This window comes from Panicum virgatum, chromosome 9N (genome assembly GCF_016808335.1).
Source record: "Panicum virgatum strain AP13 chromosome 9N, P.virgatum_v5, whole genome shotgun sequence".
Classification (NCBI taxonomy): Eukaryota; Viridiplantae; Streptophyta; class Magnoliopsida; order Poales; family Poaceae; genus Panicum; species Panicum virgatum.
Window position 1 is genome coordinate 57,282,088 of NC_053153.1, and position 16,147 is coordinate 57,298,234.

Below are 16,147 nucleotides of genomic sequence, written 5' to 3' on the forward strand. Positions count from 1 at the left end.
AGAAAATCGTCATAGATTAACACATTTCTACTAGTGTCTACACCAATGGCCACACATGCACAGGGAGGCTTCATGACAGGATTCCCGGTTGGATGGGATCCTACTACTGGTTATGGTATGCCTCCAGAGTACATGATGTCATCTGCAGTAGGGAAACCAAGCTCATCGGCTTCACAGCCGATGAATCAACAAGTCAATGCGTCAGCTCCACAGCCGACCCAATCTCAAGACGCCGCACCAGCTCCACAGCCAGCGGTTCCAGTTATATCAACGCTATCGCCAGCAAGTCCAACCAACGTGTCGGCTTCCGGGCCGACATCTCATCAGTAGAATCTGGCAATGATGATACAACTCAAGTCTCCTACAGAGGTCCTCATGTCCAGACTTCCTCACGCCAATGGAGTTACTTAGGTATTCCATGATCCTGCAACCAACTATGTTCGTCATGTGAATGTGCCAAATATACATCCTGTGGCACAACAACAAGCTAATTAGGGGTCAGCGCAGGCCAATCGTGGCAACAAGATGGTCCTCTATCAGCCACCATCCAATCAAGTCACTCAGCATGTCATAGAGACAGCATCGGCTGTTCAGCCGATGGCTACACCCAGTTCACAGCCAGCATCGGCAGCCTTGCCAATAGCTTCACCAGCATCACAGTCAACGTCATCTGCTAGTCAACAGATTGATTGCACATCCAAGATTGCTGAAGTGATGAGAGATCAGTTTGGCTTAAGGCCAAAGCAGAAGAAGCTGATGTACAAGACACCATATCCAGCTGCATATGATTAGCTCCCGTTGCCCCATAAATACAAACTTACAGATTTCACCAAGTTTTCTGTACAAGGGGAGGTCTCCAAAGTAGAGCACATCAACAGATTCATCATGCAGTGTGGAGAAGCAACACAGAATGATGCGTTGGAGGTGCGTCTGTTTTCCATGTCTCTCTCAGGATCGGCCTTTACATGGTTCACAACATTACCAGCCAACTCCATACTGTTCTGGACCGATCTGGAGAAGCAGTTACACCAGTTCTTCTGCTTTGGCGTACATGAGATGAAACTGACCGATTTGACCAATTTGAGGCAAAGGAACGATGAATCGGTCGCTGCTTTTAATCAGAGGTTCAGAGATGTCAAGAACCGGTGCTTCAGTTTGGTTCTATCTGATCAACAGCTTGCAGAAGTTGCATTCCAGGGACTCTTGCCACATATCAAGGAGAAGTATGCTTCCCAAGAGTTCTACAGCATTAGTCAGATGGCCCATAGGATGACGGGGAAATCAAACTTTACTAGCAGAAGAGGAGTAACTTTCAGAAGAAAGTTAACTTTCCTGATTACTCAGATTCCTCTGATTCCGATGATGACCAGATGGTGGGATCAGCTAAATGGGTTTAGAACAACAAGAAGCTGATCTCGTGCCCGTTTGGCAACAAGGAACCCGAGAAGCATGGGTTTGATATTACAAAGGCTGACAAGATTTTCGATCTGTTGCTGTCAGAGGGTCAGATTAAGCTAAAGCCGTATCACAAGATCCCAACAGATCAAGAGCTGAAGAACATCAAGTACTGCAAGTGGCACAATGCAATGTCTCACAAGACAAATGAGTGCAAAGTGTTCCGTCAGCAGATGCAATTGGCTATAGAGCAGGGTAGGCTCAAATTTGAGGCACCCAAGAAGTCGATGAAAATAGATGGGCACCCGTTCTCTACTAACATGGTAGATGTTGGAGGAAAGAGGAATGCGTTGCAAACCAAGGTGCTCACTTCACAATCGGCTAAGGAATCTGGAGCTGTGGACCCTAAAGCTCAGAAAACGGCCGATGAAGCCAAGGACAAGGAGCCGCAGGAGAAAGCTGAAGAGTCTGCGACACCAAAGGAGAAGGTCATGTCTCAAATGCTGCTGAACAAGTTCCAGCATGACCAGGAGAGGCGACAGTACAGAGAGGGAGCTGCGCGATGCCATGAAGGACATTGGAGATGTCCTTTCTTCGTGTACTGTTGGGAAGAAGGTTTGACTCTGCCTACAATGGATAACTGTCCAGAGTGCAACGGTTTCTACCATGAAGACCGGTCATACAAGAAGCCACGATTCGACCAGAGACCTAGTGGGCCGATCATCAGAGAAAGGGATGATGACAGACGCATTCCTGTACATGATCGGCTGGGGGGCAGGGTTTCAGTGCATGATCGGCTGGGGAGCAGGACCATGCTATGTGATCCTGCAGGAGGAAGGATTTCTGCTGATGAGCGGGCTGAACAGATTGCTAACGCCCGAGTCCCAAATGAGTATCCACATCGTAGGGATCCAAAAAGAGAGCCTGTTCATGATAATATTGATCGACCTCAATGGTGTCCAGTGGGTTTGACCAGATCGCAGAAGAGACAAGTTCAGAGACAGTGTCAGATAGAGCTACTAGAAGAAGAAAGAAAGGAGGCTCCCATGAAAAAAGGAGTCAGGTCTGAGGTTAGGTGTGCCAAGCCAAAGACTGATGATAGGCAAGATCCAGGATCATCGGCTGCACCTGTCAATATGGTCAGCATGCTTCCTCCGATCCAAGCAGTCGGTTTTCCAAACCGTTCCTGATGGATGAGTTCCTAGACGATGAAGGGAAGTTGGGACATGGGTTCACGTCGGCCGATGCTTTAGAAGAAGTGGATGTTGGGGATGGAGATAGACCAAGGCCAACGTTTATTAGAGCCAAATTAGATCCTAAGTATAAACAAGGGCTAGTGAAGTTGTTGAAGTAATATAAAGATTGTTTTGCTTGGGAGTATTATGAGATGCCTAGCTTGGATCGATCTATTATTGAGCATCAATTGCCTATTAAACCAGGGTATCGGCCATTTCAGCAGGGTGCAAGACAATGCAATCCTAAAGTCTTACCAGACACAAAGGCCGAGATCATAAGGTTGATAGAGGCAAAATTCAGCAGGCTGTGCAGATATGCTAAATGGATATCTAATGTGGTTCCTGTATAGAAGAAGAATGGAAAGCTGCGTGTGTGCATTGACTTCAGGGATCTCAACAAAGCTACGCCGATGGATGGTTACCCGATGCCAGTTGCCGATATGCTGGTGGATGCTGCTGCAGGACACAAAGTTATTAGCTTTATGGATGGGAATGCGAGATACAATCAGATATTCATGGCTGAGGAAGACATTCATAAGACTGCATTCAGATGCCTAGGGTATCTGGCTTTGTTCGAGTGGATTTTCATGACCTTTGGATTGAAAAATGCCAGAGCAACATACCAGAGGGCCATGAATTATATTTTCCATGAGATCATCGGCAAGATTGTGGAAATTTACATTGATGATGTTGTGGTAAAGTCCAAGGGGCATCAAGAACATTTAGCCGACTTTTGCAGAGCTTTAGAATGCACCAGAAAGCATGGATTAAAGATGAATCCTAACAAGTGCGCATTCGGTGTGTCGGCTGGTCAATTCCTTGGATTTATGGTTCATGAGAGAGAGATTAAAATTAGTCAGAAGACCATCACAGCCATTAACAAGGTAGTGGCTCCGGAAACAAAGGTTGAACTTCAATCATTGATCGGCAAGATTAATTTTATTCAGAGATTTATTGCTAATCTATACGGTAAAACTTAGCCATTCAGTTCATTGTTGAAGTTGAAGGCCGATCAGAAATTTATATGGGGAGAAGCACAGCAAAAGGCGTTGGATGAAATCAATCAATATTTAACATCGCCTCCTGTGTTGGTTCCACCACAAAAGCACAAGCCGTTGAAATTATATTTATCCGCTGATGAACATGCTATCTGATCGGCCCTTATTCAAGAGTTCGAGGGAAAGGAACGTGTGATATACTTCTGGATGCTGAAACCAGGTATTCTCCCGTCGAAAGGTTATGTCTTTGCTTATACTTTTCTTGTACCAAGCTTAGACATTATTTATTATCGGCTGAGTGTGTTGTGGTAAGCAAGGATGACGTAATTAAGTACATGCTCTCGCTGTCGATTTTAAATGGGAGAACTGGAAAGTGGATTTTGGCCTTATCTAAATTTGATCTACGGTATGAATCGGCTAAAGCGGTTAAGGGACAAGTCATGGCCGATTTTGTTGTTCAACATTGTGGACCAGAACTGGAAATTGTTAATCTAGTTCCATGGACATTGTTCTTTGATGGTTCATCGTGTGGAGCTGGGTCTGGTATAGGCATTGTTTTGGTGTCGCCTTGGGGGGCAATACTTGAATTGTCTTTTCCGATAGAAGCAACTGCTACTAACAATCAGGCTGAGTACCAAGCTTTGCTCAAAGGAATTCGGCTACTGCAAGAAATTGGGGCCAATGCAGTAGAGATATTTGGGGATTCCATGCTGGTAGTCAATCAGTTAATCGGTATATATGAATATAAAGATAATATTCTACGGGTTTATCATGAAGAGTGCTGCCGATTGCTGAAAGAATTCAAAAAGGTAACTATAGAACATGTCCCCAAGTTTTATAATGGTGATGCCAATCGGTTGGCGCAACATGTCTCTGGTTATCGGCCGATAGAGGGAGTCATAGCTTTGGAGTTGCCTACTGATGATTGGAGGAAGGAGATCGTTGATTATTTGGAAGATCCCTCCAAGAAAGTAAGCTGAAGGATCAGATTTCAGGCGACTAAATATGTGTTGCTTGAAGGGGAGTGATACGACGATTGATGGCATTTTGTTTAGATGCCTTGACAAGGAGGAAGCTAAAGTCTTGATGGGCAAGATACATGAAGGTGTCTGTGGGTCACATCAATTGGCATATAAGATGAAGTGGATGATCAGGAGGAATAGATACTTTGGGCCAACCATGTTGGAAGATTGCTTCACTTATTATAAAGGGTGTCAAGAGTGCTAGAAATTTGGTAACGTGCAAAGAGCGCCGGCATCGGTTATGAATCTCATTATTAAGCCATGGCTTTTTAGAGGATGGGGAATTGATTTGATTGGACCAATTTATCCACCATCCAGCAAGAATCATAAATTCATACTGGTGGCAACAGATTATTTCACCAAGTGGGTTGAGGCAATTCCTCTGAAAACTGTAACATCCAGAGAGATGATTGAGTTCGTGAAGGAGCATATTATCTATCGGTTTGGTACCCCACAGACTATTACAACCAATCAAGGTAGTATATTTATTTCTGAGGAGTTTGGAGAGTTTGCCGCAAGTATGGGAATTAAATTGTTGAATTCTTCTCCATATTACGCCCAAGCCAATGGTCAGGCGGAAGCTTCCAATAAAGGGATTATTAAGTTGATTAAGAGAATGATTGATGAGTAGTCAAAGAAGTGGCATACTACCCTTAATGAAGCTTTGTGGGCTTACAGAATGGCTTGTCATGGGGCCACCAAAGTGTCTCCATATCAGTTAGTGTACGGACATGAGGCTGTTCTCCCCTGGGAGATTAGACTTGGTTCCAGGCATGTCACGTTCCAGGATCAGTTAACAGCCGATGACTATGTTGCATTGATGAAAGACGAGTTGGAAGATTTGGCTGGTTATCGGCTGAATGCTCTCATAAATATTGAAGCTAATAAGGCTAGAGTGGGCCGATGGTATGATAAGAAAGTCAAAGCCAAAACATTTGACCTGGGGGACTTGGTGTGGAAATTGGTTCTGCCGATAGGAACCAAGGATCCCAAATTCGGCAAATGGTCCCCAACATGGGAAGGACCGTATAAGATTAGCATATGTGTTCCTGGAAATGCATACATTTTGGAAACATTGGAAGGAGAAGAGTTTTTTAGTGTGCTTAATGAAAAGTATCTGAAAAAATATTACCCAAGTGTATGGGTAGATGCATAGCCGATTGCACCAAAGATCGGTTGGTTTTGAATATAGCCGATACAAGGAAGTATCGCCTTCAGCACGAAAAGTAAGAAAGGTTTGATTGTGGAATAAAATGTGTTCAAATGCTTTCATGGCCGATATGATGTATATCGCCCTTAGATCAAAAATACACTCCGTACACATGATTTTGGATTTGGCTCAAGGTCGTTTGGTGTTTTCTTGGAGTTATCGGGTTTCTTTGCGATTGAGTTTTCTAATCATTGAAATGCATGGATTCATTTGTTGCGGCAATCGAGGCTCAATGTGAAGAAAATTAAAGGAAATCAGAGCAACGCAGAGACAAAGGCGAAAGGGGGAGGAGGCCCATCCATTGATTATATTTACAAGAAGCCAGATAGGTTGTTACATGCTACAACCTAATCTGACTCCTCACCGAAGACGTTGCTGACAACCCCGTCCAGGCTAACATCATTGACGATGGCGTCGGCGACAATGCTGAGGTCGTCAACAAGCTCCTCGAAGTCCTCCCGCGCCGCGCCCCACTCGGGGAAGACTGGCTGCCACTGCCGAAAGTCCGCCCCGGACATGGTGGACACCACGGCGATGGCCCTGGTGGCGCCCTCGTGGGCTCCGTGCCCGACAAGCTCCATGAGGTGGCTGGGGATGTTCCGCAGGTGCGCGGCGACGGTGCTCCCCCGAGCATTGATCGAGTCTATGGCGACTCGAGCAGCGTCGAGGAGCGTCTGGATCTGTGCCTCCAAATCTGAAAGAAGAAGAAGTTAGAACAAGAAGTTGGTGGTGATCGCAGAAAGAGATATGGCAGGAAAGCTTATTGGCGACCCTGGTGTCGGCGCCGGAGAGCTGACCATGGATCACGACTTGGCCGGTTTGGACCAAGTCAAGCTGGCGACGGGCCTCGTTCCGCTGGCGGAGGAGATCGCGGATGAGCCCTTGGGTACCCTCATCCAGGGCTTGGAAGTTCGCCGGGAGCTCAGCGTCGATGTTCCTGCAAAGATCAAGAACTAGTCAGAGATGCAATCTGGAGTGCAGCATTGGTGGAGAAAGGAAGATCTGTTACCCGTGATGGGGACGAAGCGGCGGAGGAGCACCGGAAGAGCCCTCACCGGCCCGCTTGTTGTTCGCTATTTTCTGGAAGGAAGGAAAGGAAGACTGGGGTTTTGGGAGGCTAGAGGAAGAAGAAGGCAAGGAAGGCTATGGCCGATAGAGAAACTACAGTGCCGATGGGGTTATTTATAGCCTAAAGTGGGGGAGATGAATCAGCCGCGGCGCACTGGTGCGGCTTTTACCCCTGGATTTAATTGGAAGAAGCGTATGGGTAAAAGGACGGAAGATGAATCGGCAGATTCCCGTTGTGAGTACGGGAAGGTGAAAAGTGAAGGGCAAAGAAGAAATTTTGGTTCACCACCCGCACGGGAAGCGAGACGGCAGTGATGAGAAGACCATTCGACAGCGTAATCATGACAAGGATTAATTTCAAAGTAAAAAGGATATTTTACTCCGAAATTGGGGGGCATGGGTTGACACCAGATTTTAACACATGTCAAGGAAGAGTGTTGCAGAGGAGAAAAGATTCTGTTTAGCGTGAACGGTGGATTTGGAAGGGTGATCATACATCACCGATGGAAATCCTGTGGACCGGAGGAGGGCAGGGCTGACCAGATATTTTGGCTTCGGTTTGGCAGGAGATATCTTATTTTAGAATTAGTTTTTATTTTCTAAGTTAGAGTCATGTTTTGTCGTGATCGGCTAGAACCGTGTTAACGTGGGGTATAAATATGAGCCCCCCAGTCATTGTAGAAGATTGATACACATCCAACAAACACAAATTTACTCTTCTCGCAATTTACTTTTCCGTCGGCGGCTTCGCCATCTTTTTCTTTTTTCACGAGTTCTTTCGAGCTGATCAAGGACGCCTCATATTTGAGCGACTTGGTTTGCTGGTAAGTTTTTGTTTACCGAGTAAATCTGAGTTTTAGCTTCCGGGCGCATCGCTGTGGCTTCGTTCAGATCTGTTCAAAAGTTATCGAATTTATCTAAGCTTTGATCTTGGGCGCATCGTTGTTTTCTTGTTTAGATCTATTCACAATTTACCCGGTTTAGCAATCTGTTTAATCGGCTATCAGTTCACTTGTTGTAGCGTTAGACCTTGAAAAGCTGATTAGATCGGTTGTAAGCATAGCTTTGCTCAGATCCATCCATTCGTGGGTTTGTGCATTGTTATCTGGCACGTGTCAGTTTTTATCTAGCCGTCTAGTTGTCGTTTGCCGATACTCGTGGGTTTGTGCATTGTTATCTGGCACGTGTCAGTTTTTATCTAGCCGTCTAGTTGTCGTTTTCTATATCGGCAGAGCCTTGCCAGTATAACGCGTGAGAGTGGTTCGGAAATCCAGCCGATACGCTCTCGCATTTGACGGTTTGTTGTTTCCTTGTCAATTTACAAGTCAAATTGACTGGCACGCCTTGGCTTGAATCAAGAGTAGTCCGAGCTTGGCGTACGGGGCTCTCGAGCTTTGGTGTGTGATCGTTTCGCGTCAACTGGGGAGGGTTTTTTTTGGGGGGGGACTTAATTTTATTTTTCTAAATTACAGATAAGGATGCTTAGTTTAGAGTCTTTGCTATTCGCTCAGTAGTTGGGCAGGGGTTGGACCTGTCAGCCGACCAGGACTCGTACCCTTGTTTTTGCGCAAAAAACCCATCACGGGTTACGGTCACTGTGTACGGATTGGGTGGGGGTTCGAGAGTTTTCTCGGTCTGTATGAGAAAGATCTATTGTTTAGTGAAAATACCGTGGGGTGGTCTTTCCCTCGAGTTTTTTTATAGTCCTTCCTATTACCCTATAAATATGAGCAACCTAGATGGCACAATTGTCGCTTCATTTTGTTGATCCGAAGAATGATAATAAGTTGTGATGAAGACTCAAACTAGGTGGGTATATAGGTCTCACAAATCCAATGTGAAAGCACTATGAAATTGATCTAATTATTGACATATTTACTGTTTGATTTATTATTGTGCAAGGTTCTGTATCCTTAAATGTACCTTGTTATTCTTCCACACCTATATATGAAATGATTGAATTTACGGATCTTCTCTCTGTTAGCTTTACAGGGAGCATAAAAGATCGCTTATGCATGAGGAAGAAAGAGGATGCATAATGGAGGTTGGCGATGAGGAGGCATTAAATATTACATACAGGTATATCCTCAGTTACAAATTATCGGTTGTTTTAGCTTTTTGATATATATGAGACTTGCTGTGCACAGGGGCGAAGCCAGGCCACAAGCTCAACGGGGTCTTGTCTACCAAACGATGGGGTCATCAAGCACTATTAACAAGTATGAACAGTGATTTACATTGTATTTTACAGATTTCGTCGGGGTCGGCGGACCCCAGTGGGAAGCTGTAGCTCCGCCCCTGGCTGTGCACCCAAATATACACTATGTCTAGATAGAGGGAGTAGGTTGTCTGTTCTATGGGAATGAGTAGGCGTGGTGTCTTAGCATTGTCTATGTCTTGATGGAATAGTCTTATTTTGGTCAACTGAGAGAATCACAAATTTCGAGAAATGAAAGTATAATTCTTCCTTTCTCTTTTCTTATCTTGTAGATGCTGAATCATTCACTTATCTGATCCCGGATAGCAGCAATCTCACAGATCGACACCCAAGTACAGTCATGGCCTAGCGGCCTTCTAGTGGTAGACACTTCAATTCATACAACACGACACCAAGGCCACGGCGCAATTATTACAAAGTCATGAGCAGAAGCTTCAAGCTTCTGCTTGACCTGCGATCGACGAAGCAATTTAATTTTATTTTAGCCAACACACACCCCCAAGCACCAACCAAGCATATCCCTTTATAATGAGCAGAACACCCCATCAGGCGCGCAGCGCAAGAATTCATCGGCACGCCCCAATATTCGACCGGTCAGTCAACCACCATGTTCTTCTGCGAGTGCGGCACGGGCAGCTTCAAGCACGTCGACGAGGGCCCCGGGGACCTCGGCCGCGGCGCGGGCGGATCACGATCGCCCAGGGGGAGGAGCAAGCACGGCGGCAAGGTCAACCCCTACGCGGGGCGCGGGTTGGACCGGTTCTCCGTCGTGCTCTCCGAGCTCGAGACCCGGCGGGCCAGGATCCTCCGCCGCGTCGGCTCCGACACCGGCCTCGTCTTGGTCCGCTTCGTCCAGTCCAACGGCGGCTGGACGCCCGTCGTCGTGAAGCTCCCCGACGAGGAGCAGCTCAAGCATGGTGCCGCCGACGCCAAGAAACCGAGGGCAGCGGCGCCACCGTTGCCACCGGCTCCTGCTTCGTCCACCAGCCCGCTGGACCCGGCCAGCCCGATGGAGAGGGAAGGAGGCGAGAAGGGCAAGAAGGCTACTACCACCAAGGTGCCGGCGAGGAGGGCGTCCTTCTCGTGGGGGACGAGGGTGCGGCGGCCGTCCCGCTACTGGCCGGCCGTCATCGTGCTCACGCTGGTGAGCCTGGCCGTGTTCGGGCGGGTGTTCGCCATCTGCCTCACCACCATTTGGTGGTACGTCCTCCCCACCCTGGGCACCGGTTGCTACGACGGCGCCGGCGAGGACGCGCGCCGGGCCGGCCTGAGGAGGTCCATGGAGAAAAAGAAGCTCGTCTCGCAGCCTCCTCACGCCAAGAACGGCAGCGGCTGGGGCGTGCACGAGGTGGCCAGCTCGCCAAGAGGCCATGCCATTGCCAAGGGGAAGCGAGGTTGACGCCTGATCGACGCAAGCATTGCGTGCAGCTAGTCTTCATCGCAATGGTTAAAATCCACCCCCTACGCTCGTCCGCCTGCATCCCACGCGAAAAAGGGGACGCGTGTCGCGTCCCCACGAGCTCTGGCCGTTTTGCAAAAAAGACCTCTGATTTTCAGAAAATCTTAGATAAACCCATCCCGCCCTGGCTGCACAGTATCCACGTTCGAAAAGTTTTCGTGAAAGCCCTTGAACTTATGTTTATTTCCATATGAAGAAGAAATATGATAATACTGTTGTGTTTGAAAAAAAAACCCGGCATTTTTTCGTTTACGCCCTCCCGCAGCCCGGAACCCAGCCCCGCTCACTGGCTCCTCGGCGCCCTCTCCCTCCCACTCCTGCTCCACGCCGCCACCCTCTCTCCTCTCTCTCTCCCTCCCTCCCTCCCTACCGCTGCCTCCCCTCCCCTTCAACCTCTTCGCTTTCCTCCGTCGCCCCTCTCCACCGGTGCTCCTGCTCCCCGCCGCCGCCGCCGCCTGCTCCGGCGGGATCCAGATCCGGTGCGGGGCACAGCTCGGAGGGAGAGGAGGCGAGATCCGCGACGGCCTGGCAGTCCGGGAGCCGCGCGCCGCCGCCGCACGATCCCTCGCCGTGCTCCGCTTCCACCTCTACAACCCCGACGACCGTGCGCCTCTCCGCGTGGTGCTCGCGCTCAAGCGCCACCCGTGCATCGAAGCCAACATCAGCCGCATCGAGGAGGTCGAGGAGCCGGTCGACCCCGCCCTCGCCCTCGCATGCGCCAATAATCCCGTGCGACTCGGCGGGGTCAACTCCCCGATTGTCCGCCTTGTCGCCGACGAGGTCGGCGTCGGACAGGACACCGCACCCTTTGTCTGGCTCGGCGAGTTCCGGCAGACGCGCGCCATCTACGAGCTCGAGGATGGCGGCCTCGTGCTGGAGCTCGATGAGATGCGGTTCGACTTCGGGACTAGCTATGAGCTCGAGTGCGATGGCCTAGCCTGACGGGCCAAGGAGGTCCCGGAGCGCCTATTCACGGTGGCCACCGTGCTGTTGTTCACTAGGGGCGTGGAAGCTGCCCAGGTCCCTCTCCGTATCCTCTCTCCTCATCTTCCCTGCCTCCTCTAATCTCTCCTCTCTTCTATGTAGCTCTCTTTGAACATGAGCAGTTACTGTTTAGCATTATCTCACTATCAGAAGATGAACCAATACGCTTAGCTCTGGTTGTGTGGATGTATCATCAGTTGCCATTTTGTTCTGAACATCATCAACAACCACCTACAAGGCCACGCAAACGGTCCTCCATCAGCTCTACGAGATGAACCCACCGTCCTACAACTTGGCTGTACAGGTGAGCAAACAGCCATCCTCTTCGGTCTGAATTCTTACCTGCATTAGAATATTTGTTCGACGGTCTTTTGGAATTAACACTGCTCCTTTTGTCAGCTACGTTCTCGTCAGGTTGGACCATTAGATGGCGATTATTTGCTTCACCTGCTCGCAAAGGTATTATTAATTTACTGTCCATCTCCTTCACTTCTGCTTGTTCTGACGAAACTGACAAGAAATATGAGTGTTTCAACATTGTGCTAGGGTTCATTTCTTTGGCTTTGTTTGTATGTGATAGGAGAGGCAAGACCTGGCCGAGTAAGTGATGATCGCATGCCTTCACCTATACGGCAAATGGATCAAGGTAGTAATTCAGAGATCAGTTCATCAGCTAAGTCTGAAAGAAATACAAATTTAGGGCACAAATTAAACTTACCTCTCTGTTTTGTGCCTTGGTGAACTTATCAGTTTATCAGCAAATAGGTGTTTCTTTTTCTTTTTGAAAACCTGGATTTTTGTCTTGTGCCTAGATTTTGAAATGAAGTGGTCCGCTGCCTAGATTTCATAAAATGGCCGGCCGTGATCCAATATTCCCCTAATTCAGTGTATTCATGAGTTAAATGAGAACATCAGTCATCATATTGAGATCATTTGTTGTTAGGTTCGAATAACTAGGCCATGCCTTTTGGCATCTTGTTTGCTTGTACAAATATTTTGCTTCAGCAATGTGTAGTCTGATCTTCCATGAACCAAACCAAAATTGTGAGCACATTGCTGGACCTCTCACTTTTATGGTTCTCAGTTGTCAAACCAATTCAGATTTCTTAATGTGGTGGTGAACCAAACATTGACCAATCATGATTAATGTGGTAATGTGTTGGCCAGCTCCATAGACCCTATTTGATTTCAGCGTCGGGTCAATCAAACAGGCCAAGGAAATAGGATGATAACCTAAGTTTGGTGCTGGGAATCAAATAGGGTCTACAGAGCATGGTTTGTACTAATCAAAGTTTTGTTGGATAGCTGACTTGTAGGACAAATATTCTACATGTTCAAGTTATAGCGGTGACAGGTGCTAATTTAGAATTCAGTTTGGCTGTCACAATATTTCTAAATTCCGATGGCCTCCTAGATTGTGCACTATGCTTATGGGGGAAGTATGTTGTGTTTCATAGAAGGAATCAGTTTTAATCTCAATTTCAGCTTCTATTCATGGGCATAATCAGAGGTTTTATTAATTTTGACATTTACAAAGTTGCAGAGGATCAAAAGACCTTAATCCAGTAATATCTCCAAAACTTTGGTAGAATAGTTTAGTAATTATAGCCATTTTGCATATTTTCTTTTTTCCCTACCATATCAAGTAAATAACATTTAGCTTAAAGTAGACATATTTATTGTAGCGAAAGGTTGTGTTTTACGTCTGCCAGTTGGTTATTTAACATGGAACTCATATCGGTACTTTTAGATCCCATTCATTGCCTAACAAGAAAGTTGCTAAGAAGCTATTTACTGGTGAAGAAACTGCAGATGGCAGTGGTGGCAGTGACAGTGGTGAAGCCACCTCTGATCAGAACAGGTACTTAGCTACTTTGATCAAGCTCCTGCATGTGATATTTTTATGAGAAGTAAAATCGAAACAAGCACGACTCCCGTCCTACTTTAAGAGTAAACAGTGAAGTGATTATTTTTCTGCAAAGAGTAGAAGAACTAAGTAGCATATGAAATGTAGACTCTGAAGATGGGAGAAAATAGCAGCACTGGCTCCATGATTCAATTCAGGTTCAGATCTTAACCTACCCTCAACTCCACCTCGCTAGGTCCACTCAATATTCTTATCATAGGTACCACAATCATGCTACACTAGATCGACCTGAACAGAGTAGATAGCATTACAGCCTAAGATGATTGCTTGCCCGTTATTAGCTTGCTTGTGCAAGCACAACCATGTATACTAAACAACTTGGGAGCTGACTACATGTGATATCTTTCCATTGAATAAAATGGATCCACAAGTCATATAACCACATAAACTCGGCTGATCAAAGTGGCCAAGCTAGATAACTTAACAAAATGCAGTAAGAAGACACAGAAACAATCGAGTGTTACTATTTTGTTGGTCTTTTTTAATTAGCAACCTGCTATCCTATTTTTAGAAACCAAGTAATAAATCATTTGGAAGTTTCTGCTACATCTCCATGACAGGTGCTAGACATTAAATTATTATACTTTTGCACTCCAAGCAAGGATGCATGAGTAATGAAACTCATGTTGATTGTCTCTGCCAGTTGCGGACAGCTTTTGTGTGGCCTTCGTCTCCGGCAATAAAAGTCTGATGCATGGGATCTGAAGTGTGCATCGACCTCTGCGCTACAAACTGTGGCATAATGATTAGCTTTTGGTCTCAGTTATATTCAAAGCTACCAGTTAGGTTGTTTGGTAGCTATGCGTATGCGTATATATTTATAGTGCTCGGATGTGTGGTGCTTGGATGCACTGTGATGTTGATGATTGAGATGCCAGGCAGACACCTGATGGATAGGTGATGCGGATATGTTGTAATATTTATTTTTCAGATGCAGGCCAGGCGGCCAGACACCTAATGGCTAGGATAGCGATGTGCTGTGGTATTTATGATTCAAATGTCATAGACAACTATCTTAACATGATGATGATGTGCTTGTTACTAGATGTTAGTGGTTTCGTATTGAATTCATCTTATACCATGCTTCAAGTTTAATTATCTTATGATTACTTAAAAAAAACTCGACCGGGCGGGGAAAAGACCGCCCCCGCGGCATTATATTAAGAAGAGGCCAAGTTGACCCCAGCCGAGAAACCCCCCGAACCTCAGCTCTTGTATATTCGTAAAACAATCAACTTATGCCATCTCAAAAAGGAGAAAAAAAGGGAAAAACCTTGTGCTTATCCAGCAGACACACCAATACTATCTTAGTACCCCCAGGGACAAACCGTTTGCGAAATGTCGCTGCACACGTGCTTCTAGAAGTAGAAACTGGGATATATGTGCGTGGTGGAAAATCATCAACCAGAGGATTTTTTTTTGTGAGAGTTGGAAACAGATGAGGATCAGGATTACGAACAATCATCACGAACCCCGTCACACTCTGCGTCTTCGTTGCGTCACAAACCAGGCCGGTTTTTTTATTCAGTTGATGTGAGTTGCATGTATGGTTGAAAACAGTCGGGATAATTCTGTTACCATTTTCACTTTTATATTTTAATACAAAAATTATATCGAAAATAGAATAGTTGAACACGAAAATGAATACGACTCACGGGATATAAAAAATGAACCAATTCGAACAGATATGTGTCGAAAGCGAACAGTCTACGGAAAGTCAGAACGGATGCACACTGACCCCTACGATATCCAATCACCCAACAGACCCGACATGAGTATATGAAAATAATAGACAAATGATAATAACACAAGTAATTGTAAACCATGATAATAATTCACAGCTTCACAAACAAGTTCACAGTCATACACTTAGTAGTGTAGTATATAGTCGCAACTCACAGGTCCACACTTAGATGATTTAACAAATTCATAGCCATAGCCACACACATAGTAATAAAAACGATACATACCGAATTAATAAAAATGGGATATCCCGGGAAATACGAAAACGATCTGGATACAAGCCAAACCATTTCCGTCCCCTTTTCGAATTTAACATCCCGTATTTTGTACCAATTCCATATTTATCCAAAAACACAAAAATGAGCGGGTAAAATGTAGAAATTGGGACAGAACGGAACGGGATTTATCCCGATCGTTTTCAACCCTAGTTGCAGAGCAGTCCTTCATAGATGGACTCTGACGAAATAGTCTTGACTCCTTGATAGGAACATGGAATTCAACGCACGTGATGTGGTAGATTGGCACATCACAATCTATCAGTAGGCCGGTTTATATATCATCAGTCTTTGGCGTACGTGATGTGGGGACGCCCTTGCCTGCAGAATTCAACGCACCGGCACGGGACCGGATGGAACATGGAAGTGTGTCTCGACTGCGAGGACACGCCGATGACTTTCAGCGTTTGAAACATCAAGGAACAACGTCTGAAGATCATGACATAGATCCAGAACACAGATAGAGGTACGCAACACCGGAACTACTAATCTGCAAGCGCACAAGTATGCGCACACCCACTTAACACTCATCATGCACCTTGTGCCCAGCCTCGAGCATGATGATATATTGAGCTCGTCGATTTGACGGACGAACGATCTTTCCGTCATCAGT

At 46.3% G+C, this 16,147-nt stretch overlaps 2 protein-coding genes across 2 annotated transcripts; both read left to right on the forward strand.

Moving 5' to 3' along the window:
- The first annotated feature begins 9,470 nt into the window (after window positions 1-9,470).
- LOC120692438 lies at window positions 9,471-10,815 on the forward strand. The gene has a single exon (XM_039975735.1). It carries the CDS (start codon window positions 9,754-9,756, stop codon window positions 10,543-10,545), a length of 792 nt encoding a protein of 263 aa, XP_039831669.1. The 5' UTR covers window positions 9,471-9,753; the 3' UTR covers window positions 10,546-10,815.
- On the forward strand, window positions 10,590-11,547 carry LOC120689160 (triphosphate tunnel metalloenzyme 3-like). Its single transcript, XM_039971484.1, has 2 exons — window positions 10,590-10,740; window positions 11,114-11,547. Exons 1-2 carry the CDS (start codon window positions 10,590-10,592, stop codon window positions 11,545-11,547), a joined length of 585 nt encoding a protein of 194 aa, XP_039827418.1.
- Window positions 11,548-16,147: the final 4,600 nt, after the last annotated feature.